This window comes from Eufriesea mexicana, unplaced genomic scaffold (genome assembly GCF_001483705.2).
Source record: "Eufriesea mexicana isolate 0111107269 unplaced genomic scaffold, ASM148370v2 scaffold630, whole genome shotgun sequence".
NCBI lineage: Eukaryota > Metazoa > Arthropoda > Insecta > Hymenoptera > Apidae > Eufriesea > Eufriesea mexicana.
Window position 1 is genome coordinate 227,424 of NW_016908822.1, and position 27,111 is coordinate 254,534.

Below are 27,111 nucleotides of genomic sequence, written 5' to 3' on the forward strand. Positions count from 1 at the left end.
CCTACAAGATTTTCTAAATCCGAGCAACTCGGCGGATCTTAATAAATTTCTCCCGCGGTTCCTTTCACAATGAATTTGTAGAGAGAAGCCTCCCCTTTATAACGACCCTCGGAAAGTTGCGGCGCAATTTTTTGTCGCCGTTTTATCGCGCTTTAAATGGAAAGTGTGCCGGCGGCATTAGAATAACCCAAGGCAGAGCAAAGGTTTTACGGTGGTGAAAACTTGGCGGTCCTTTAACTTCGCGGACTAGCGTGGAGAACCGTGTGCGAGCCAGGTCCTCCTTTGTATCCCCGTGCACCGACCCGGCCAGCTTAAAAACATCTCCGCGGAACCGGATCACGCGTTCTCCACGCGACCGAGCATTCTCCGAAATTTTCTTTTAAACACGTTCGATGGTCGTTCTCTCCCATTGTGCACGGAAAGTTCGCGACGACTTGTTCCCCGGAAGAAAACGATCCCAACCAACAGAAAGTTTCGCGTGCTCGTTCGCAGCGGAACGAACGCGACACGGGGTCTGAGAAAAAGCGGATTAAGTCGCGGGAGACCAAGATGGCGGGCGGCGGGAGCGTGGAACATGGCCGCAGGAGGAATTTAACGCGCGTAGGCTGAGTAAATCTAGCCTGTCGCGAGCGTTTATTCCGTGGGAAAAAGGAGCAAGCACGCGAATCGAGAGGAGAAGAGGACTTTCACGGCTTCCACTTTGTCCAATAACGTCGCGTTTGCTCCCGTCAGGGGAAATTTCCCTCGCGACCCGAAGCAGCCTTTAGGTTGCAAGTTAGAGAAGCGAGTTGCTGAAAGAAGAAGAGTCGGAGAAAAAACAGAGCAGCGAGGCACGCTTAGCGCAACAGGGTGTTAAGATGGCGGACAGTCGGGTCCCATCGGAGATTCGTCTCCGGGACTGTAAACGCGGCATTAGGACGTCGTAAAGAAGCGATCGGAGATTTCAGGGGTCGTTTGGCCGAATGTGCAAATCCAGCCGGGAGAAATTCCGCGAGAAATTCGCGGTGAAGTCGTCCCTGGCTCTCACGTTGGTTTCCCGAGGTCTTCGAAACTCGCCGCAGTCGAGCCGCGTCCGAGTCGGCGATGAAAGGGATGAAAGGCGTCCAGGCTTACGGGTCGGAGAGGGCGTGGAACCTGGCACCTGTGCAATTTTTAATAGCTTTTTACCAGACGCGATTGATGCCGGCGCTGGCCAGCAGCAAATATTGCCTGGCGGGAAAGCCGCTTGGAAGTTTACCTGAGCGATGAATAACGTCGTTCCCCTTTAACCGCGCTACTCCCAGCTTGCTATCCTTCGCCAGTCAGGTTTGCACCGATCGGGTATTTAAGCTTCGTTTCATCGACACTCCGCTTTCACTTTGCACCTCTCGCTCGATATCTCGGAGGGGATGATTGCTTGAAACAATCGGGGCGAATCTTTTTACATTGCGTGGATCAAAAGTTCGCGAATTTTGTTATATTTACGTTTTCACGCAGGCAATTTGCAATTAATAATTTTCCAAGTCACATAGAATACTATAATAATTAATAACAATGTTCAATACGAATTTTAACCCTTTGCACTCGACGATTTTTTGGCTAACGAAGGACACAAGCTGAAAAATTTTCTGTTACAAAGCTGATGATATTTGTTGAGCAGTAAGTAAGAAATCGTGTAATAATTATTTAATTTCGATATCTCGCACACTGTTATATTGTTTAAAATTTGATATATTAATTAATATCGAGCTCCGAAGTTTTATCAAATGGCGACTGAAGGGCGCCTCTCGAGTGCAAAGGGTTAATACGTGATATCCATTGGGTAATCACTTGGGTCATCTATTGGATATCACAGACTAGAAAAGAAGTTAAAATTTATTGAACAATGTAAGTAAAAATACCAACCCAATAGAATTGCAAACACGAGATTTTTAATATTGCAAATTGGACTCGTCAGGCATGCCATTTCAAGGAACCTAAAATTTTCTAAATATAAAATGTTGCTTTTACATACTGCAAAGAAGAAGAAGAAGAAAAATTAAAATTTTCATCAATACGAATCATCGGACAAATGTTCATTTTCATTCCGCGCCACTTCGTGTACCACAGGTCGTCGCCATTGTTGCATCGAGAGACAGAATAATTTGGGGATGAATACACGAAATTAAAGCACGACTAGAGGAACGAGGAGCGATTCGCAACCACGTCTCGTGGCGTTTAAGTATCGCGAGATAATATCCTTTTACGAATCGGATCGATACCGGGTGGGGTTGGAAATAACAAAAGTGTGACGTCAAGAAGTAACGGCCATTCTGGCACGCATACCGATAAACCCCTGGAGCCACGGTTAGAACTGGTAACAAACCGGGCGGAGGAAGGAAAAGAGAGGAGGAGTGCACGAGGAAGTGGAAGAGGAAAAAGCCATCTTGGCGGGAAAAAGTGGGGTCGGGGATGAGGAGCCGATTCTCGGCGGTCATTCAACGAGCATCTTCGGCCACGGCTGCTCTTTTTTCCAGGTACGTGTCCGCGAAAACTCATTTTCCGGCGGACAAAGTGGCCTACTTTGATACTCGTCACGAATCTGAAATCCGTGGGAGCAAAGAGTCCATTTAGAGATCACAGAGACTCCACAATGAGGGAGAGAGGGTGGCCGTGATGGGGGTGGAAAGAAGGAAATGGATGGAGAGGCGGGCAAAGGACCAATCTGACGGACGCGGGTGGGAAGAAGAGGATTCGAGGCCTCGACAGCGTCGCAGAAGATTTAAATTTCCATTTCCTTGCCCGATACATCCCCGCAAGCGACGTCTCTGTTTCCCGCGCCGGGACGCCCCCTTGTTGCCCGTGAAATTATTTTTCTTCCATCGATTCGCCGTTCGTGCTCTGCGACTTTAACCAGACGGAAGAATGCTCGATCTCGTGAAACGAGACGCGTTCGTTTCGCCGGTTTTCTTTGTTTCGATGAATGTTGCAACAAGGGTGCTTTATTCTCGAGCACCGTGGAAAGGTACCTTGTTTGCTCGCGAGTATTCTTGCCTTCGAGCCTCTCGCAAAAGGCCCGAAATAAAAGTGCCCGAATATTCGGCTCCATTAAAGTAAACGTGGAAATTTTCTGCCAACCCGCCGTTCTGATAGTTCTAGGAGAAATTGAATTGACGCGATTCGTGTTTCCTGTTGTTTTAAAGTATGCTCAGCGCGCGTTTGTTTTAATATTAGAATCGTGGAAAACATCAGAGTCCAATGGTAATTAGATTTTCCTTTATTATACGGCTAGAACGAGTATGCTATGTACATGTGTACGTTCATGCATGAAAGTATTCGGATAAGTTCACATATTCCGCTTTTATAAAAACGATTTAGAAAGAATTTTCAAAATTATATTTACGAAATCAGAGGATAATTCAGCTACGCGTACGTTCGTTACAAACGTGTACCATTGGTGAATTACTTTGTTTTAAATGCGATGCTAATTAAAGGATAATAAGTTACGATATTACTTGCAACAGCATTGTGGCTACTTTCCATTTAACTCACTAGCGCCACCACGCTTCGTATCTACAATAAACGCATCATAAGTCCCGCGCATATCGTTTACGATCTTGGAATTTTCTCTCTAGCAAATGCATCCTACTATTTTTAACATTTCAGTTTAACGCGCATATGTATGTACATCGGCTATCGAGCGTATTCGAATATGTATTTCATATTCCGCTTTTATAAAAATCATTTAAAAAGTTTTTTCAAAATTATATTTACGAAATCAGAGGATAATTCAGCTACGCGTACGTTCGTTACAAACGTGTACCATTGGTGAATTACTTTGTTTTAAATGCGATGTTAATTGGAAGATAATAAGTTACGATATTACTTGTAACAACTTTCCATTTAACTCACTAGCGCCACCACGCTCCGTATCTACGATAAATACATCATAAGTCTCGCGCATATCGTTTGCGGGCTTGGAATTTTCTCTTTACCAAAGGCATTCTACCGTTTTTAACATTTCAGTTTAACGCGCATATGTATGTACATCAGCTATCGAGCGTATTCGAATATGTATTTCATATTCCGCTTTTATAAAAATCATTTAAAAAGTTTTTTCAAAATTATATTTACGAAATCAGAGGATAATTCAGCTACGCGTACGTTCGTTACAAACGTGTACCATTGGTGAATTACTTTGTTTTAAATGCGATGTTAATTGGAAGATAATAAGTTACGATATTACTTATAACAAGTTTCCATTTAACTCACTAGCGCCACCACGCCCCGTATCTACGATAAATACATCATAAGTCTCGCGCATATCGTTTGCGGGCTTGGAATTTTCTCTTTACCAAAGGCATTCTACCGTTTTTAACATTTCAGTTTAACGCGCATATGTATGTACATCAGCTATCGAGCGTAATATCTGTAAGCGTTCGGAAACCCTGTATTGGTGCGCATAAAATAAAATGGCCACTGCAGAGTTCGTGATTTCGCCGTTTCACGATGCAGATATTCGACCAGCATTGTTCGCCGATTTCTCCATAATAAATTTCGAGAGCATCCACTCGTTCCGTACCAGACTGCCCCGTTTGATTTTTTGCCCTCCCCCACCCCTTTTTGCGCTCCACCCTTCCTTCCTGTTTCTCCTTCTCCTTCTCCGTCGACGTGCCATGTAAAGTATCCCTCTTCCACTTTCTCCTCTTTTTCCGCCTCCGAGAGTCTCGAACATCCTTCTTACTCTCCTCTTTTTTTATCTCGACTAACCTTGCCTATATATTTTTCAACCCCCTGTGCATAGCCCTGTTGATTTGCGGTAAACCAGGATATGGCCTGCTCGAGAAAAATATCGTTCACTTAACCGTCTATAAACCAAATTCCTCGCTTTCCCTTTTTCCACGTCTCTCTTTTACCCTCTCCATCTGTTTCCCCTCCCCCTCTCTTTCTCCCTCTCGTTCTCTTTTTTTCTCCCTGGCTATTCGTTTGCCGTTCGTTGCCGAGCCCCTAGGGAAATACATTCGCGTCGTTCATTAATACGGATTTCGAAGCTTCGATTTTTCGAAGGATCTCCGGGAATAATTTCAGCCTTTGTCCCGGCATTCGTTCGGCGATTATAAATTTCTCCGCCGTTTCCCGTCGCTCGCCGCTCGGAAATTGTTGCCTTCGATATTATCGTCCACGTTTTATTGCAGCGTTCGCGAACCACTCGCGAATACTGACACGCGCGATTTTATATCAGACGTTGCTCCGTCGACGGCGGACAAGTGATCCGGGATTTTCCAAATTTCCGCGCGATGCAACGTGGAAATTTTAATAAAATTCGCGACTTAATTTCGCTTGTTTGCCACCGTTTCGAGCATCGTTCCGATCGTTCGAGCAGCCAGCGGGATATTTCGTGCATTTTTAATTGCTCCGCCGATGGGAAACGACTCGCGGAATTTCCGCGACACTGTTACCGGCTATCGTAAAAACCCGGCGAAATCACGGGATTTAACAACGAACCACTCGCGCTTCGAGTATTTCATATTCAAAGGAATTCCCGATATGTATCGACGCGTTGAAATCTTAATCGAATGATTTTTCCCATTAGTTCCGTTAATTTCGTTTTTATTTCCAGTTTAATTTCGTCTGAATTAGTTTCGGGACTGAGTCGAGGCCTCTAATTTATACTTCGAGTAGAATCTAATTCGATGACTGAAAATGACTGAAAAAATATGGAAAATAATCTCAGTCCTTTATAACTGAAAATGGGAATTTTCTTCCCATCGTCAATTTCAAAATTTATTTATCTAAAGTCTAGGATCCAATAGTCACCGCGAATTGTGGAATGGCGTATTGGTAATATAAAATAGTCCGATAAAAAGTAGAGAAAACCAGTTTTCTTTTTTGGATATATATATTTTTAGTAATTTTTGACCGAGCATGCCCGGAATTTTTAAACATTTCCCGTACTCCGGGAGAATTATGCAGCACCGAAGGGAGTGGCGCAGAATTTTGAAAGGCAGAAAAAGAAATGGCGGCGGTCGATCGAGAACGTTCCCTCGGCGGATCCCTTGAAGTCGAATCGCGGATAAGTTTTCACCTGTTACCGAAGCTAATTACGCAGGGAATAATTCAATTTTGATATGACACTCTGATTAAATCCTCGTCCGCGTGGCGACGAACCGACGAGGACGTCGGGATTTATAGCTCGTTCTTTAATATCCGCGTGTCACGACGTAAATTTCTTTGTTTCATCCCTCCCTGTTCTCCTTGTAATAATAATAAAATCGTATCTGGCCAATCAGCCGCGTTTCAGAGAAGAGAAATCGTTAAATGTTCGAGAACACTCGTCGACGTTAATTAAAATCGTAGGGGTTGACGTTGTTTGATGTAGCATCATGTATTTCTCGTTTCTTCTTTTTTCCTCTGTATATATTTTTGTCTTTCTCCTTCGTTGTTCGAAATTTCAATATTCAGATAGCTGGCATAGTTGCCGCGTTTCAATGGCGATGGGAGTTTTATCAGTTCGAGGGCGTATGCGTCTTTTACGTTCGGCGAGTTGGAATTTCAATAATCTGGCCGACCAGCGTGCAGGAAACGTAATGAACGCGTCTTAATTTTAATAAAATCACACGTACCTTATTATTTGCGAGTTCGACAGAATGGGGTGGAATAGGGTTCACTGCAAATTCCTTCGCGGGGGAGGTTTCGAGAACGCTGGGAAACCTATACTTAATAAAAGTCCGAGTGTGAGCTATAATGGAATATAGGATTGATTAATTATAAAGAATTATAAAGAAATTAATTATAAATAGATACAAATAGATAGACTTGTAACAAGAATGTGGGATTGATTAATTATAAAATAATTGAATAGTCCCCATGTTTAATCGTCTTCTTCTTCTTCGTGTGATAAGACTTATGTGTTTGCAAGACCTGCAGGGTGTATCAAGACCAATGTACACATCTGTGAGAGCCTCGAGAGAAATTAGGCTACCCATATCAGACCTCGCTGCTTATATTAGACAACCTTCCTTGGTACCACCATGAATAATAAATCACCTGTTTTTCTCGACGAATTAAAATATCAACATGTGTCAAGACCTATATACATACACGTGAGACGATTTTGAGAAAAATTGGACTGATATTACACCGATATTAACGTTTATATCCCCACTTTCTGTCAACATGCTTATATCGATCTCGCGTTACTTTTCCGAAGTTCCCAATTCCACACGGCACTCAAATAACCAAAAATAAAAATTCCAAATATCCTCGATGAACCACCTGTAACCGAATCTCAAATGGCAATCGAAATCTCGGGCGTGGTTAACGAAAAGCGAGTGCAAGATCGATGGGAAAGTTGACCGATCCTTTATTTTTCTGTTTCAGAGTGGCACGACGAATCCCACGGTGAAGCTGTTCTACGTCGACTTAGAAGAGGTGGTCCAGGGTAGCGTGAGCTTAACTGAAATCGAACATCCGACCGAGTTATCCTCCGAGATGCGGATTTTATCTGCCGTTGCTTTTCCTACGGACACTCTCGTGTACGCGACCTGGATGAACAGGGTGCAGAACAGGGCGTACTTCCATTTCTGTTACGTCCACGATCCTTTGCCGAAATGCACCACCGTACGTACATACCCGTCTATACACACGGACGTAGCTTTTGTACACGTAGTGGTATCAGAGCCTGGAGGAGAGCCTTTGGTCCGACTAATTTCTACCTTTGACAAGACGAAGCCGCCAGCCCGATAAGTCCGCGGGGAGTTCACCGATTTTTTGCCCGCCTGCATAGAGGGCTATCGCGATTCATCGCCTGATTTTTATTTCGAATTTCGCCACGGTTTTATCGTCCGTAAAAGACGAAATTTCCCGAGTTTAATTAGATTCGCGGTACCGTCGAAAGTATCGCGATTCGTTCGGCTCGCTGGCAAAGGGGGTGGCTCCGTCTGCGAAGACGAACTCCACCAAGAGGGTGTTATTCCGTTTATCGTTGCACGCTGCAGTTTATCGTCGGATGAGACAGTCGAAGGCGTATATCCTCCAGTTTTCATCAGTACCAGCTTCGCGGAATTAATTTCGCCGGATTTTCCGCCGCGACGCTGTTAACGTTTATGCAGACGCTGTTAGACGCTGGAATTTTCAACTCGATTTCTTCCCAGACACTCCGCGTTTCGAATTTCCGAAAATTTCGTTTGGCTCGAAGCTTGATTAAATTAATTTCACCTTTTTTTTTTGGTTTTCTTTGTTTTCGTTTCTTTTTCATTTTTGCGATGATCTGGTAGCGATTATCGCGTCCTTGTCACTCTCGGATTTTTAAATTTGGTTGTTTCTAAGAATCCCTGTCTTTTGAATAGTCTTCGCAGCGTGTTATAAGATTTCCTGCGTAATTGGAACTCGAGAAAATTCATTTCCCTGATTTTTTTTATATTTTGTATTTTGTCTTTGGATGGTGATTATTACGTCGAATTGTTTTCTTCCATGGACGATGTCAAACGTGGAATTTGATATAGATCAACTAAAACAGTCTCTATCGATTCTCCTTTCCAAGATATTCTAAGAGTTATTTTATCAAAACGCTTTACAAAATTAATTTCTTCGTTATTCATCCGACTATTAATATCCTCTATCTCATCTCACGATTCCGTTCCATCACCGTTATCGAATATCAAATTTCTCTCAAGATATTCGACCCTTCGATCTCCCTCGGAATATTCCAAAATGTGTTCCATCTCGAAGCTCTGGAAAATTAATTTCTCCATTTTTCTTCCTATTATCAACGACGTTTATCTCATCGCTACTACAGAGCACCGAATTTTAGAGTCCTCCTTTTTCCGAAATGCTCTATCCTCTGACTCCCACTCGCGATACAAATCACAAAGGAACCTAACTCCCAGAGGACACTCGACACCGCGAGATACGTCCTCCAGCCGCTCATCAGCAGAAAAGGCCCTCGATGCCTGACAAGAGCATCGTCGAATTCGACGACGTGCAATTTTTCGCCAGCGTTTTCGCAGAAGGAGAAGAACGAGAGATGAAAGACGAATGAAATATTCATCCTTGCAGGCGCTGAAGCACTTCGAGAACCACGGATGGGTCGAGCAGTTCGAGCCGCCGATGTTCAGCGACGACGGAGACTCGTTCCTCACGATTCTGCCGGAAAAGCAGCACGACGATAGCTACTGGAGGCATGCAGTCGCAATTACGAACGTTTCCTCCGACAAACCGAGGAGAATTGCCCTCACTTCCGGCCGGTTCGTCGTCACGGAGCTCGTTTCTTGGGACCAGAAGAACTCGTACCTGTAAGTTTGCACTAAAAGTTGCCTGCGGTTCTTAACACACCGTGGATCAGTTTTGTGATTTGTTTTTCGCTGTACAGATCATCGTGCAGTTCGATCTTTTACCTCGGAATTACTGGGAAATTTTATTTTTAGTTACTGCCATTTTCTATATATTTAATATCACCTTCGTCGATATCCAAGTTTTCACTTTCACTACTCAAAATATTTGAAATAATATGATATATATATCGAGAGGAATGATGTGAAGTTATCTTAGTAAAGTTAGAAAATAATTCTACGATATTTACAGTAGGTTGCTTTATCGGAGATATGGACCGTGGTGGCGCTAGTGAGTTCCGTGCAAAGTCGTTTTAAGTCTGTCTCAGCAAACAACTATGGACCAATATATTATATTGGAACTTGCTAATTTTTAATTCACGATTCTTCCGACTGTTATTGTACATTAGAGTCGTGTGGATACATACTTTTCTTTTAATTTACCACTTGTGACTATGGACGTTGATTTTTAATAAGAACAAAAGCTCAAAAATTCTCGTAATTCGTCTCAGAAATTTACATAGAGTTTTGTACCGCGACTTATATAAATTGGAAAGGCAGAATGGCTCATTTACTCGTATATAAATCAATTTTCATTTCTGTGCACCTTTTTCCATCAATCGACGTTTCTAAAATCTCACGCGAGCAGTTCCTAAGGGATTACCGTTAGTTATGGCCCGTTGAATTTGCATTGCAGAGAGAATCGCGAAGGTTCGAAGCAATCCTAGGCTAGTAGTATCCTGAATTGTGTGACAGTCGTTCACAATGGGTAGGAGATTCGGCCGAAGGCTCGTCCAGGTCCTTGCATTTATCGAAACGGCTCCTAAACGTCTCTCCTTTAGGCGATAAAGATTCTGCAAACGTACACCGACGAAACAATCCCTTGGAACGTGTCCTGGAACAATTTCCCGGTAGCCTGATTCCCTTTCTATCCATTTAGCTTGGCGATCCTTACGCGAGAATATCCCGAAGCAATCGGATCGCAGTACCATTTTCTTGGTTCCAACCAAATTTTACCATTCGCTCTCCTACGTTCTCCGACCTTCCGACCTCGTCACACCTTTCAGAATTCTTGGTCCTTCGATTCTATCCTCGTAGTGCCTCGGTCCGAGTCGAAATCGTTCGATTTTATCACGGAACAGTGCCAGTGGATCGTCCCGGACGTTAAATCTTGGCGATCGGGAAAGGCGTTCGAACGTGGACGTTAAGTACGCCGACTTACCTACGTGCTTCCATTATTTCTCGATAAAATACGGCTAAGGAACGACATCACGCTGGCTGGACACGTTATTGGGGATTCCCGGAATCACGCGGCAGTCTGTCTCGGCCAGCCGCCATCTCAAGATAAATTATCGTTTATCACGTAAACGCACCGTTAGGCATACAGCGCCTCGGCCGCTTAACTCAATCGCGCCATCTCGCGAAGCAACTTCGAACGACATTCATCATCCGTCAGGGGCGACCCAGCGCCGCGACGATTCATGGTGTCCGAGGAAATTAATTTCTTCCGCGGAGATACTCTTCGTAGCCGAGGTTCCATCGCTTTTTGGGATACTTTGAATAGCGAATGTGAAAGAATCGGGGTTAACATCCTTTTCTATCCACGCCATTAACAGTCGGAGGAATTTAAGTATCGAATTTGTGGCTAGTTTCGACGACCTAAAAGGAAAATTAAATTTGTTCTGTGCGAAGTGAAGTATTTGAAACACGCCACAAGACTGTTTATAAAAATATATCTTTTGTAGTATCTTCTTAAAGTATTAACCAGCCATTATCGCGTTATTTCGTTCCCCGCAAATTATACAAGGAGATCCAAGCAAGTTGAGGAATTTGTCTGTTAAAATTATTCATTGCTGCATCGTTGTCAAAGGGTAATTAAATTCATCCGCTGTTAAACAGAGAATCCGAAACATCCGCGAAGTCTATTTAAAAGGAAATTTATTCGCGAATGTTTGCGATGTTATCCAAATGAAAACTCCACAGAAACATCGTGCTATTATACATTAGTATCGCATTCGTCCGTGCGATCAAGAATCCAAGGAATTTCGTGATTAAACTCATTCGTCATTTCATAGTCGTTGGAAATAAATCTATAAATCCTGAAACCCACACGAAATCTCGTCCACTAAATTATCTACACGGAAAATCTGACAAATCGTCGAACTGTCGCGTTACACGGAATTACACTTGACCATGCGATTAAAAATTGGAAAAAAATTTTTTTACATAATTCTTTCATCCGTACGATTAAGAAACCAAGAAATTTAGTAATTAAATTTATTCTTCGTTTTGTGGGAGAAATTATACAAACTGGGACACCCTCAGTATCTTCTTAAAAATATCCACCAAGATGCACGAACGTCAACAGCATTATTCAAATGAAAATTCTCAAATTGTCGTAGTTATATCTCGAATTAAATTTATTTTTCGCTCCATTCTTATGCTCATCCGTATAATTAAGAAACCAAGGAATTTAATTATTAAATTAATCTTCGTGGTCAAAGCCAAATTCAGAACTCTGAATAATCAGTCTGTCTAAAAACAGGTTTCTCCACAAAAGATCACAGTGTCGACCAAACGAAAATTCTATTAAATTATTCTATCGTTTGTCATCAACGTTATACTCGTCATTTTAATTAAGAATCCAAGGAATTTAAAAGTTAAATTAATTTTCGCAGTTTAGAGATCTGAATAATCAGAATCTGCCTGAAAACAGATTTCTGTATGAAAGACGACAGTATTACTCAAACGAAAACGCTATTAAATTATTTTAGCGTTAAATATCGATATTATACTCGTGATTCTGATTAAGAAACCAAGGAACTTAAAATCTGTCTAAGAACAGACTACTCCTCCATGAAAGACGACACTATTAAATTATTCTAGAATTATTCATCGATATTATACTCGTGATTATGATTAAGAAACCAAGGAATTTAATTATGAAATTAATCTTCGCGGTCAAAGCCAAATTCAGAACTCTGAATAATCAGTCTGTCTAAAAACAGGTGTCTCCACAAAAGATCACAGTGTCGTCCAAACGAAAATTCTATTAAATTATTCCATCGTTCGACATCAACGTTATACTCGTCATTCTGATTAAGAATCCAAGGAATTTAAAAGTTAAATTAATTTTCGCAATTTAGAGATCTGAATCATCAGAGTCTGTCTGAAAACAGATTTCTGTATGAAAGACGACAGTATTACCCAAACAGAAACGCTATTAAATTATTCTATTGTTCGACATCAACGTTATACTCGTGAGTATGAATAAGAAACCAAGAAATTTAAAAGTTAAATTAATTTTCGCGATTTACAAATCTGAATCATCAGAGTGTGTCTGAAAACAGATTTCTGTATGAAAGACGACAGTATTACTCAAACGAAAACGCTATTAAATTATTTTAGCGTTAAATATCGATATTATACTCGTGATTCTGATTAAGAAAGCAAGGAATTTAAAAGTTAAATTAATTTTCGCGATTTAGAAATCTGAATAATCAGAGTTTGCTTAAGAACAGGCTCCTCCATGAAAGACGACACTATTACCAAAGTGAAAACGCTGTTAAATTATTCCAGCATTAGACACCGATATTATACTCGTCATTCTCGTTAAGAAACCAAGGAATTTAATTATTAATTTAATTTTCGTGGTCAAAGTCAAATTCAGAACTCTGAATAATCAGTCTGTCTAAGAACAGATTTCTCCATGAAAGTATTACTCAAATAAAACGGCTATTAAATTATTCTAGCGTTATGCATCGACGTTATACTTGTCATTCTGATTAAGAAACTAAGAAATTTAATCGTAAAATTGATCTCCACGTGGTCATGCCAAAGACACATTTAAAGACCCGAATCGTCGGAGTCTGTTTAACAAGAGATTTCTCCCTTTGGGTCCACAGCATTATCCAAACGGAAACACCATCGAGCCATCGTACTACAAGCAACTTAACCACCGAAGGTTATTCAAGATCCACCCCGGCGTGAGCCGATAGCGCGTAATACCCTGAAAATTGTGCTTAAACGAGCCAATATTTTTGTTCACTTCTGCTCACAGGGGAGCGAGTTGATTTTCCAGCGTAAGAGCGTCCTCCTCCCAGCTTCTTCGATATCGGCTACGCAGGGAATCGCCTTAGGGATAGTCGCCTTAGGGATAGCGGAGGCAGGAGAAATGGCGAGCGGAAAAATCGTTCGGCTCGGCGCAGTTTCAAAGGGAAAAAGTTAATAAGCGACGATGCAAATAACGACCGCTGCAAGTTTCGTACAAAGCTTCTGTACCCCTCCTCCCGTTCCACTCGCTTCCCACCGGATACGCTTACCCAACGCGCCAGTTCCGCTCGTGTAATTACGCAGCCTCGATTATTACGCTAATTGGCGCGCTTTGCGAGAACATACGCGTCTGTTTGGGACCGGCTTGCTCCTGGGAACGTGTCGCGTCGACATCCAAACTCCGACGAGCATCTCTTGCACCCCTTTGTAAGAATCCATTCGCGGAATCACCGTCTCTTGGGCCTGACCTACGTAGATGGTTCGGGTTTATGGCGGCTATTTAACGCTCGAAGTTTCCGCAGATGTGCCCACATCGCGAGCAATCGTTAAACTCTTAACTGCGGATGACGAGTTAATTCCGAAGCATTGGAAAATTCTGCTTCAACCTCCTCGATGGATTAAAAGCAGTCTTGGAACTTGGACGTCGACGCTCATAAGACATCACTGTGAGTCAGAAGCACTGCCAATGAAAACTTAAATAAAATATTGAACTGTATGACTATGAGTAACTTCAACTTTTCAAGGTGCTTATATCCCACTATGCATAAATATCTGAGCAAAAGGTGGGACAGTTTTACTTAGGACTTTTAGATAGGACTTAACCCCAGAGTGTTAAAATATTTGGATTAGGTAGTAGAACTAGAGGTACTTGCGTAGATTTTCAGGCTTGGGTAACAGTCATTGCCGAATCACCAGGTGGTAAATCACCAGAATCCCAAAAATCACGTCGACAGCATAGTGCTTTCATATTCTATTCGCTTTTGTCTTTAATTAGCCTGTCATCCTCGCGTTGCCAACCTTATGCCAACGTTGCGTCTATCAGAGTTCTAGGTAACAGTCATCACTAAGTAACCAGGTGGTAAATCATCAGAATCCCAAAAATCACGTTGTCACCATAGTCCTGTCATATTCTATTTTCTTTCTTCTTTAATCAGTCTATCATCCTGACGTTACAACCACCTGTCAAAGTTCCATCAACGTCGTGTCTATTAGAGTTCTAGGTAACGATCATCCCAGAATCACCAGGTGCTAAATCATCAGAATCCCAAAAATCTCATTGACACCACAGTCCTGCCATACTATTTGCTTTCTTCTTTAATCAGCCCGTCATCCTGGCATTGCCAACTTCGTGTCAAAATCCCGACTACGTCGTGTCTATCAGAGTTCTAGGTAACGATCATCCCAGAATCACCAGGTGCTAAATCATCAGAATCCCAAAAATCTCATTGACACCACAGTCCTGCCATACAATTTCTTTCTTCTTTAATCAGCCCGTCATCCTGACGTTGCAACCTCTTGTCAAAGTCCCGGCAACGTCGTGTCTATTAGAATTCTAGGTAACGATCATCCCAGAATCACCAGGTGCTAAATCATCAGAATCCCAAAAATCTCATTGACACCACAGTCCTGCCATACAATTTCTTTCTTCTTTAATCAGCCCGTCATCCTGACGTAGCAACCTCTTGTCAAAGTCCCGGCAACGTCGTGTCTATTAGAATTCTAGGTAACGATCATCCCAGAATCACCAGGTGCTAAATCATCAGAATCCCAAAAATCTCATTGACACCACAGTCCTGCCATACTCTATTTGCTTTCTTCTTGAATCAGCCCGTCATCCTGGCGTTGTCGATCTCGTGCCAAAGTCCCGTTAGCCTCGCGTCTGTCAGAGTTCTAGGTAACAATCATTACTGGATCACCAAGTGGAAAATCACTAGAATCCCAAAAATCATATTAACACCACAGTCTTGTCATACTCTATCTGTTTTCTTCTTTAATCGGCCCGTCATCCTGGCGTTGTCGATCTCGTGCCAAAGTCCCGTTAGCCTCGCGTCTATCAGAGTTCTAGGTAACAATCACCACGAAACTACCAGGTGAATTACCATAATCGCAAAAATCACGCCTACATCACAGTCATTTATATTCCATTCGCTCTCCTCTGTAATCAGAGTGCCATCCTCGTATCGACGTCACGTCTGTCAGACATCTGATCTCGGATCTAGATCTATGACGGGCTCGCTTGTAGCAGATGTTTGTTCAAACTTTTCCAATCGTTGCAAACTTCCATCGGTAAATTGGCCATCATAAACTTGCACCATCTCCAGACTTGCCTAGTCCAGGTCAAGATCTATATCCCCTCTGTGCATTTTCTATATTCCCGTCGTAGATTCCAGTTGCTGAAGTCACGATGCAAGCTAGAGACGTTTGCTCGGTGTAATCAGTCGAGACACGCGGAACGTTTCTTTTCGTCCTATATAATCTGACGATCGATGCTCGACGATGATCCCAATCCCTGGATAAAAGCACGCAAGTTCACTTAGGTTAATTATTATCGAGCCCCTGGCATTCACAGCGTCGTTCAGAGACCAGCCTGATGCACACGCGACTGGCCTAAATAACGATCGACGTTTTTCCGCGATGATGAAAGGAACGGACGATGATATTCGGTGCAACCGGAACTAGGTGTGCACTTTGTGTCTCCCCTTTCCGGTGGTTTAATCAACGAGAGAATCGTGACCGGATGTTTGGACAGGGGGCACTTGGAATTCGTTTTTCCACAGAGCCGCTGGTAGTTGCTTGGATTAAGGAGCAATTTAGGAGTTGCGAGTGCTGATTGTTATCTTGGAAATAAGCAATGGAGGAAGAATAAGGGATCTTGCTGGGTACCTTGATCTTTCTTGTAGTTCTTGGAGAGACCTTCGACTTATATTTCAATCTCTTGCTTATCTTCGAGATTCTCCTCCGTTGATGCGATATGGATATTCCTGGAATTATCAGTTTTCAACGAGGAAAATTGGAATGATTATTCTTGGATAACTCAGAATCTTTCAGTCCCTTGCTCGTCTTGGCAATTTTCTTTTTTCCGTCGATGATGGATACGTCTTTCTTTAACACTTGGGCTGCTACGCATTTTTATGTGGTACGCTCAGGGGGCCACGATAATGTTTCCATTATTCTTAGAATATAATGAGGAATTATCAAACAATATTGCAAAAAGAAAAATGGTATAAATTATTAATATCTTCTATTCAGAGTTCTTCATTTATTTACATTGTTTAAATATTCAAAAATTGGTTGGAATAAAAGAAATATAAATTTAAAAAATTAGTATCGTCGAAAACTGGTGACTACCATAGTCCCACTCAGGAGACAAGCGCCTGCCATTGATGACCACTATGACAGTCAACGTATTAACTTATTTACATAATTCGAAAAGGTAGAAAATTAGCCCATGTCACCAAAATTCATTTTAATATCGAGAGGATGAGATATATACTATACTATTAATTAACCCATTCGCATCATTAAGCGAAATTACCATGTAATTAGCTTAGTAATAAATGAATAAATTGCTAATAAAATTAGCCATGTAAGAAAATAAATATTTATATCATAGCATAGTATAAAATGATCTTATTTCAAAATACGTCTAATTTTTTGATTAAGCGAACATAAGAGTTTGATCGTTACACTTAATTTCGATGAAAAGCTTGAAAGACTCTGTTCAAACTGAGAGGCAAGATGCAAATAGTATGAAATGATTTTATTTCCAAATTTGTATAATCTTTGGATTAAGCAAACATAAGAGTTTGTTCGTTACACTTAATTTCGATGAAAAGCTTGAAAGACTCTCTTCAAGCTCAGAGGCAAGTTGCAAATGAATTAAAACGAAAAGATACTCGGAGTACTTACGCTTCTTTTAACATTGCCGGAGAACTTCGAATCTTTCAATTGCTTACTTATCCTTGCAATTTTCTTACATCGATGAATAATGCATGCGTTTGCTTCCTCGTCTCAAGAAATCATCGATCGACGAGGGAAAAATTGAAGCATCGTGCTTCTTTCGAAATTCTCGAGAAACTTGGATGGGTCTCTAGCTAGACTGCTCATCGTTGCAGTTTTCCTCGATTAATGAAATATTTGAAAACGCGCCTGCTTCCTCGATGCGTGTATAAAATCGTCGATTAGAAGGAGGAAAATGAGAGCACTCGCGCGGAGTACCTCGATCGACTGTAAATGTATCGAACTCGCTAGCCTTCCGCCAGGAGCCGGAATTCACCGATAAAAAGGTTAAGCAAATGTGGAGGTCGAGGCAGAAATTGCGCCGAGTAAATTACACGGTTTATAGGTGCGTGGAGTTAGTACCTTAAGCGCTAGTAGTACAGCCTGCACGGGGCCAGCCTCTCTTTGTGTAATGGAAACTGCGCAAAGTGCTGTCAGTCGAACACCTATACTTTGCTGCATTTTCCTCTAACCTCGGCAGTCTTCCGCCGAATTTATCAATTACCATCGTGGATTTTTATTACTCGCCTGTTTCCAAACTCGTAAACCATCTTCCGTAAATTACTCGAGATGTCTGCCAAAATTTCGCGAAGATCAATCCAGGGTGAACGATGTAGTCCCCTATGTAGACTCTGATACTCGTCAAATTTTGCGAACAGTAATACTCGAAAATTGGAAAATTCTTTACTCGTCATTGGTGTTTGAAAGAAGTCGCTGTGAGTTCTATCTTTTGTCAGTGTTAATTGCGTGAATAGTAGTACAGCCTGCACGGGGCCAGCCTCTCTTTGTGTAATGGAAACTGCGCAAAGTGCTGTCAGTCGAACACCTATACTTTGCTGCATTTTCCTCTAACCTCGGCAGTCTTCCATCGAATTTATCAATTACCATCATGGACTTTTATTACTCGCCTGTTTCCAAACTCGTAAACCATCTTCCGTAAATTACTCGAGATGTCTGCCAAAATTTCGCGAAGATCAATCCAGGGTGAACGATGTAGTCCCCTATGTAGACTCTGATACTCGTCAAATTTTGCGAACAGTAATACTCGAAAATTGGAAAATTCTTTACTCGTCATTGGTGTTTGAAAGAAGTCGCTGTGAGTTCTATCTTTTGTCAGTGTTAATTGCGTGAATAGTAGTACAGCCTGCACGGGGCCAGCCTCTCTTTGTGTAATGGAAACTGCGCAAAGTGCTGTCAGTCGAACACCTATACTTTGCTGCATTTTCCTCTAACCTCGGCAGTCTTCCATCGAATTTATCAATTACCATCATGGACTTTTATTACTCGCCTGTTTCCAAACTCGTAAACCATCTTCCGTAAATTACTCGAGATGTCTGCCAAAATTTCGCGAAGATCAATCCAGGGTGAACGATGTAGTCCCCTATGTAGACTCTGATACTCGTCAAATTTTGCGAACAGTAATACTCGAAAATTGGAAAATTCTTTACTCGTCATTGGTGTTTGAAAGAAGTCTCTGAGAGTTCTATCTTTTGTCAGTGTCAATAAATGACACCTGTCCGGTGTCACTACTTCGTTTCTTATCGGATCTTGTCTCCCTTGATCTGCATGTATCTAGTTGCATCTCGTTGTCAAGTGATCTTGTCTGATCCCATATGATCCTATATAATCTTACGTGATCCTATGTAATCCTATATTATTCGTAGACACGACACCTTTGGCTAATAACGAAGATTCGCGTGTCGAATATCTATAAGTGTATAGAAACAGGTGATCCGATCAGACCAGCTTATGCAACGAAGTTAGGTGTCATTGTTATATGTGTCTCGTAATAAATTCCTCGAAGAAAATACAGATACAATTTCAGATTTAACGTATTCTATTTTATCGTATTGATCAGAACCGTGACACATTGTGACGTACCGTTTGAATTATATCGTGAAGGCAGTGGAGAGTTACTTCGGCTTTTAAGTTTAATATGATCGGTCCAACTGTCGTATCATCCTTACTCAGGAATATTCCGTGTAATCTCGATGGTTGAGAATCCCTGCATTGCATTATGACGCATACCCAAATTTTGCTAACAATTATCGCCTCCCTCCTAGTTGTATCTAGCAGAAATTATCAAACGATTCTCCAACTTAAATATCATTGCAGCAACGTACCCTGAAGACACGGAGCCTCGAATTTCGACTATACTCCGTTCAACGAGAATCCTTGGGAAATATAAATTGAAAATTGTCAGAGAAGGTAAACTTTGTATGGCTTTAAAAATCCTAAACAGGGATACCTAATGATGGACGGTATATAAATTTTCGTCGAGGTAATCAGTTTGGGCCCAATCTGATGTTTTAATCCTGGCTTTATCACACGTCAGTCGCAATATTTCCTGGCAATCTTCGTTGAAAGGATAGTAGTGCTTGAGAAATTGCATCTACAAAAGATAAACGTGATTTTAAAAATCCTAAACAGGGGATCTAATGATACAAAGTATAAATTTTCCTCAAGGTATTCAATTTGGGCCCACTCCTACGTTTCAGCCCCAATCTGATCACGCGTCGCATGCAATAATTCCTGGCAATCCTAGTTGGAGGGATAGTGGTGCTTGACAAATTCTATCCACAAAAGATAATCGTGATTTTAAAAATCCTAAACAGAGATACCTAATGGTACGAGTTATAAATTTTCCTCGAGGTATTCAATTTGGGCCCAGTCTGATGTTTTAACCCTGGCCTCGTCACGCGTCGCTCGCAATATTTCCTGGTAATCTACATTGAACACAAAGTGGTGATCGACGAATCCGATTCACTTCTGGTCTCCGTCGATCATTTCTAGATCGTCAGCCAGTGTCCAAGTCCCATCCAACTGTGGAACTCCGTTCCAATAGGCGACCGCGCAATTAAGTCGACGGCTTGCTGCCAGGCCGAGGCAGTTTCCGGTTCTTCCCTTTACTTTGCGAATTACTTCCGCGCCGTTTCGCGGCCTCTATCTTTCGGAACATCAACCGGATATCCCCGCGGTGTCTCGCATAGTTTCCGCATGGCCGCTCAGCCGCGGAGCCGCGACCTCCGTGGATCCCGCGATCCGCGGCCCTCCGAGGTGTTAATTCACTGGCCAGCCAGCCCGAGTTCCCGCGGAGTTACGCCAGCTCCAATTAAGCTGATGGCAGCCAGGGTAAATTGCGGCCCCGGGAACCGGAGTCGCCCTTGTAACGAGTTCGTTTCCCTTTTTCTCCCTTTTTCTTTATCATTTTGGCGACTCCGCCACGATCTTGGCAGGGTTAATTGTTTCGGGAGTGTCGCGCGAGTTGGGTCGGTTGAAAGAGACCAGGAACGAGGATGTCCCTTTGTCACGGTTAATCCTTTTATTGTCTCCGGTTCGAAATATCCAGTCTACGCTTTGTTTGGCCAGACGAGGCTGCGGATACGACAATTGCACGCGATTTAGGCGTGAATAGCACAGAATCGAAGTGGAATTTCGGGTAAATAGCACTGGAACGACCAGATGTGCATCGATGTTCTTCTATTTTAGGTGTCTTGGACCGATATTTTGCGAAGGGATTGCGCATACAGTGAACGAGAACTTTTTGATTAGTATAATTCTGTAGTATTGTACTACTTTCATCGTATCTACGTAGCTTTAATCCTTTAACTGTGGTACATTCTCGGAGAGAATCATCAATATAGATGACTCGATATTTGACAATTGACAGAACAATATTGAAGCAATTGCCGATATTCAATTGCTGTGTTATATTTCTCGTGGAATCAATTGGGAAAATAGCAAAAGCGATAGAGTAAGAAAAATATAGGGAGCGTGTATTTACGTCTTTCTTATATATTAATAGACTTGTGAAGACGTATATGTATGCCTTTCGAATATAATGATATACTTTTGAGGACGTATATATACGTCTTTCGTAGTGAAAAGATTAAGAAGATTGCAAAGAGAAGGAGGATGCAAAGTCCAGGTCCACTAGTGAAAACCCTGGACGATACATTAAGCCTTGAACACACCACGGCCATATTTAATCATATTTAACCTTATCACTCCTGAGTTATGAAAAGAGTAGCAAACGTCCTGTCCCGAATTAATTTAACAAATTTTATTTTTGTTCGAATTTAATAAAAACTTAATCAAAATACGATATCATGTTTTATAAGCGTTCAGAAAGAATTTTCTAGGCTCTAACAGCTTTGAAATCCATGAACGTTGTATCACATATAGTCTCCGTAGTCTGGCAGCCATGTTGTAACGTGACATCGTAGAATGTCTGCAAGAGTGAAAGGGTTAAGAGAAAGATCGGGAGAATATATGCATAGTGGAGAAGAAATGGAAAGAACATAGAATACTGACACAATGTAGGGAGTCAGTGTTTGACACAGAATTGGGTTGGACCCAGAGTAGAATAGTGTTGGACAGAGTTATGAGAAGTCAACTTACTGAAGAAGTAGCCTAAGAGTTGTTTTAAACTCGTGTCACTTAATAATTCCTATATCTGTTATTATTCGCACATTTTTATAATACTGTTAATCGATCACTGTCAATAAGCTTGTCATCATTTTATCCCTAAAGTCCTGAGAGTCACACTATCATCATTTAGCTCCATCATTCCTGTCCTTTTATTTTTCGTTGTACATCTGTGTACCCCAGTTTTCAGTACATTATACATTAACTAATCACGCGACTATAATTATAGAATATTTTGCACAATTTAACTTGGAAAAATTTCGAGGAATCTCTCTGAAATTTTCACCTAATTTTATCACAGATGGAATAGGTGTATAGTACTTCGATAAAATTAAATACTACCCTAATGTAAAATTTTTTATAATTAAATGCAGGGTATGGGGTTAATGTATCTTGCAATAAACCGAGTTTACAAGGAATAAGTAGCTACAGTTGGTCCAACGAGGCAAATGACAGTCTCGCTTCTCTTACGCGAGTTCCTCACAAACGTCTGTTTACTTTTACTGACTCCACTCTTTTTTATACTAATTCTAGTTTTACAGTTTCATTCTCCCAACTTGGTCCAACTGTATTTGCTTGCTAAGCTCTTGGGTATCCTAAAAATTCATGAGCCTTTTATTTCTTAATGTTTCTTAACTCTGGCTGTGTACTACAGACCAAGTGAACTTTCCTTTATTTTTTCTCGCTCGACTCGGTGGATAGGGTGTCAGGGCTTATGCGGAAAGTGTCAGTGGCCTGTTTGCGTTCAGATTATCTCTTCTCTGGGTGTCAAGTAGGATCTGTATACACCGATTTTTATACAGCAGACTGGTATATGCAGATGATAATTAAACTGTGTTCCTTTACATTGTGGAATATTTTTCATTTGAAAGATTGTAACTATAAAAGAGAAAGCATAATTTCGAATGGGTTGAATGAGTGTGTGGTCTTAGCGTTAGTTCAGTGTTTAATCAGTGTTCTAATGTTAGGGTACCGAGTCAGAGTTCAGCACTAGCGAGTCAGCGTATTTGAGTAGGGTTAGAATTAGCTCTATAAAATAAAAAAATTAACCCTATAAAATAAAAAAATTAGCCCTATAATTTAAAAAATTATGAAATCAGCGATAGCTTATCCTTTTCACTGTCAAATAATTATTTAATAAAGAGTGTTTTGTGTTTTCCCAACCTGTTTTGGCTCTACAATATTTGAATAAATGGTCCATGTTTGTATCATATATAGTGAATATTTGATTTGCTCCGAAGTTTATGTACACATGAAATCAGTCGTAACAGTAGCATCGCGTATATGGTGCATTTAGAGCTGGTAGTAAAAGGCTTGAAGAGGTATGCAGACGATTTGAGTTTATGGTGATTAGTTAACATTCGAGTTATCAGCCCGCGACGGTATACCTCAATAATATTATATATTATTAATATAGCATATCGTGCATATTATAAATACCGTGGTCTGATTTACGTTAATTTCGCCGCTAGTATTATAGCTTCGTTTCGTGCTTTAATACCAGGATTTTTATCGATAATTAGAAAAATAACGTGAAAGTTAAGAAATTATTATATTATTATATATAAATTATTATAGATGGAACCATTGTTAATCTAGTCTAACCCTCATTTGGCATCCATATTTTTACTGAAGTTTCAATGACGGAACACACATAGATGGAATAATTATATTACCCCCCAAAAAGGAATAAATAGTACTTAATTTCTCTTTTTAAAATTTTGATGGACGTACGAAAAAGAATTTTTAACAGAGAAAATATGAGTATCCATATTTAAGTATTTCTCTTAATTAATTGCGATGTGCAAATACGAACGAATGACTTTGTATCGCAAAAATGGTACGCACGCGTTCATCTTCAGCAAGCGATTAAGTTTCAGTGACGAAACACACATACATGGAATAATTACATTCCTCTCAAAGGGTAATAAATACTATTTAATTTCCCTTTTTAGAATTTTTGTAGACGTACGAAAAAGAATTTTTAACGGAGAAAATATGAGCATCCATATTTAAGTATTTCTCTTAATTAATTGCGATGTGCAAATACGAACGAATGACTTTGTATCGCAAAAATGGTACGCACGCGTTCATCTTCAGCAAGCGATTAAGTTTCAGTGACGAAACACACATACATGGAATAATTACATTCCTCTCAAAGGGTAATAAATACTATTTAATTTCCCTTTTTAGAATTTTTGTAGACGTACGAAAAAGAATTTTTAACGGAGAAAATATGAGCATCCATATTTAAGTATTTCTCTTAATTAATTGCGATGTGCAAATACGAACGAATGACTTTGTATCGCAAAAATGGTACGCACGCGTTCATCTTCAGCAAGCGATTAAGCAATAGCCATTTAAGAATGTTTACACAGGTTGCTCTATTAAACGGTTTGAAGACGAAGAAGTGGCGAGGTCTTTAGAATTCATTCATTAAGAGTCCTCAGAATTATTCATTGTCACCTTTTAAGATTCATTCGCAGAGAGAACGACCCTGTACCAAGACTCCAGCTCAGAGTGTAGAATATTGCGTAACACCCAGACACCGTGAATATCAAACAGCCAGACTAAATCCTTGCCGATCCAAAGTGGAACTTCCTTTTCTCCATCTTACAAGCTCAGAAGTGTGATCCCTTTAATTCTCGCAGGAATATCGCGTGTCGAGTTCTCGTTGGGTAAAGTGAAGACCCGGGAGATAATGGATCGAATGTTTTATTAGCGGAGGAAATTAACGAGGAACGATTTGTTCGTATTTGTCTTCGGAGCAACTCCGACGGCCGCTGGTGGATCGCGTGTTCGCTTTTCTCTGAGAATTCCACGGATGTTTCGGTTATAACGACTCGGTTGACATACTTAACGGAAGCGATAGGGAGTCGAGGCAGCAGCCGCGTCTTAAATTATTCCCGAGGATCGATAAAGAAAGCTGGAAATAATTTGGCCATCTTGCCTCCCGAGTGGTTGAATTGCAGAGGCCACGGGCTCTCTCCGGGAGCTGGTCTGGGGCTGCAACTCGAGCCTACTCCATCAGAAAGTACGCCGGTATTGCCCCGCTGAGACCCCTAACCCTGCGCTCTCTATCTTTCCCGGGTGAATTTACCGTTTTTGGAAACGCTTCTAATCCCCCAACTTTTTGATTTATCGCCCGTCCAGAGACATCGCCGTGCAATTTAATTTCGAGCAACTTCGATTGATCCTGACAGAAACATCGAATAAAACTGGCGTCCTTGGCAACGTCGGGGCGACCAATTCGCGCGGGTTAGACAATCTTGATTAACACTAGAACTACCAACCCAGTCAAAATAACTGGTCCCGGAATTTTTCTTCTTGCAATCACCAAACACGTACACCTGCTTTGAGAATAAAATCATATTAAGAAAGAACTGTAATCGACATATTCACTCGTATTCATCGTATCGCTGAAATCACTATAATCTGTGCACGTTATAGTTAGGTACCCATTAAAAATCGGTAGTTCTAGTGTTAACACGTTTCATGCCAAGCCGTTTTTGACATGATCTCCAGGCATTAAATTAAATTTGTTAAATTAAATTTGTCATAAAACGTGTTTTCAGGGCACTAAATAAATATTATAAATACCATTTATGATATACATGGCCTGTAGATCAAGTTTAAGGTATACCACAAATGGTACCCGTGGTACGGAACGTGTTAATTCTGTCGGAAGTATGGAATAAAACTATCTTAGAGAGCAAATCGGTGAATCGATCCTGTTAGTACAAAGGTCGAATAAAACTGACATCTTTGGAAATACGAAGGCGATCAGGATAGGCGAGTTAGCGAACCTTCGATTAATCCTATGGGGATATCAGATAGAATTAATATTTTTGAAAACGTTGCTAAGAGAAAGACACCAGTGTTGGCAAGCCTTGGACCAATCCTGTCGGAATATCAAATAAAGCTAATATCCTCAGAGACGTCGCGGCGGACCATGGAGACGGGTTAAGCAGATTGGCCGGATTTAAAGTTCCCCATTGGTTGGCGGTTCACGTAAGAATTCTTAAATTTATCCTGGTCGCTCAAAAGGTTTCCGATAGGATTAAGCCGTGAATAATGCAAGCTGCGCGATATTTCAGGGAGAAAATCACGCGGGACACGGTAACACGGTCCATTCCTCCGTCATGGCGGCCTAACAAAGTGCCCGGCTACTTTACACCATTTATGGTCGCCGGTGCACGCTGCCATAGCAGCGGGTCGTTAATCTAACAGATGACATAACGCTGGAACGACGCGTACTTGGAGTGCACCGAGTATATTGCTCGTGTGACGTGCACCGTGCAGGTGAACACCTTCATTAAACTGATTAAATCCAGGCCAAGGCGGTTGCATCAAAGGATATGCATAATTTAGACCCCCATAGTAAGAGCATCCCGTCTTTTCTTCCCGCGAATTCCATCCATGCTACCAAGCATGCCTCGCGAGATGCCTCCGTCGTCCCCGCGCTTTTTCCCATACCCGGCAACCCCTTTTCCAGCCTCTTCTTGATTCATCGCCAAAAACTTTCGCGGAGTGGCATTCGGTGCCTCTAAAACCGTCCGAACAAAGCGAATCTCCCAGCGAGGAAAGGAATTCTTAGCGAAAGGCGTCAAGCAATGACATGCAAACTCAATCGCCTCGTCGAAAACCTCGGCGAAAACCTCGACGGCCGTGTTCTCCCTGTCTCCGCCACCCCCGAAATCTCACGACTCGTTAGCATTCGCCAAAATGCCTGTCGTCTGACGTATTCCACTCGCAGGATCAAAGAAAATCCACCGGGCCGAACTCGGAACACTGTGCCATCGCGTGCGCCGAAACCTATGGCCGATTCGTGTCGCGGCGCCACCTATCGGCGCAACAACGGAACTCGCACCGTTGCTCGCACATATTTAATGAACTTAACGAAGTAACTTCGTTAGACGCCGTTTCACGCGTTACACGGAAACGACAGGTGCCGCGTAACGTGCATGAATTAATCATTAGGACGTTGTAAACAGAGCAGCTGGCTCAAACGCAGCTGGTTAACGACGTGTTTACGCTGTTCGCGCCATCTACTCCGTACTCGTGGCTCCCGCGCTTAAGAAAATGGCGGCCGCCGTGGCAGCTAATGGCCCGTCGATAACTCGCGACGCCTCGGTATAGTTCGCGATACAATGTCGGCCTGTGAAACGGGATCGCGGACTTTGCTCGGAATTTTTGGACACAGGTCGATTGACTGCGATCGAGAAAAGGCAAAGAGCAGACGGAGGTTAAAGTGGAAAGAGAGGATCTTTGAAGACGTCTTTGAGGACGTCTTTGGAGACGTCTTTGAAAGCGTCTTCGAAGCATTCTGTCCGGGGTTTCAGCA

At 41.7% G+C, this 27,111-nt stretch overlaps 1 protein-coding gene across 1 annotated transcript in view; it reads left to right on the forward strand.

The window, feature by feature from the left end:
* LOC108546375 (venom dipeptidyl peptidase 4) overlaps window positions 1–27,111 on the forward strand; it is a 306,649-nt gene that overhangs the window by 192,474 nt on the left and 87,064 nt on the right. Inside the window, exons 7-8 of the mRNA XM_017898424.1 lie at window positions 7,339–7,578; window positions 9,016–9,251. Coding sequence (XP_017753913.1) covers window positions 7,339–7,578; window positions 9,016–9,251 — 476 coding nt within the window. The remainder of the gene's footprint in view (window positions 1–7,338; window positions 7,579–9,015; window positions 9,252–27,111) is intronic.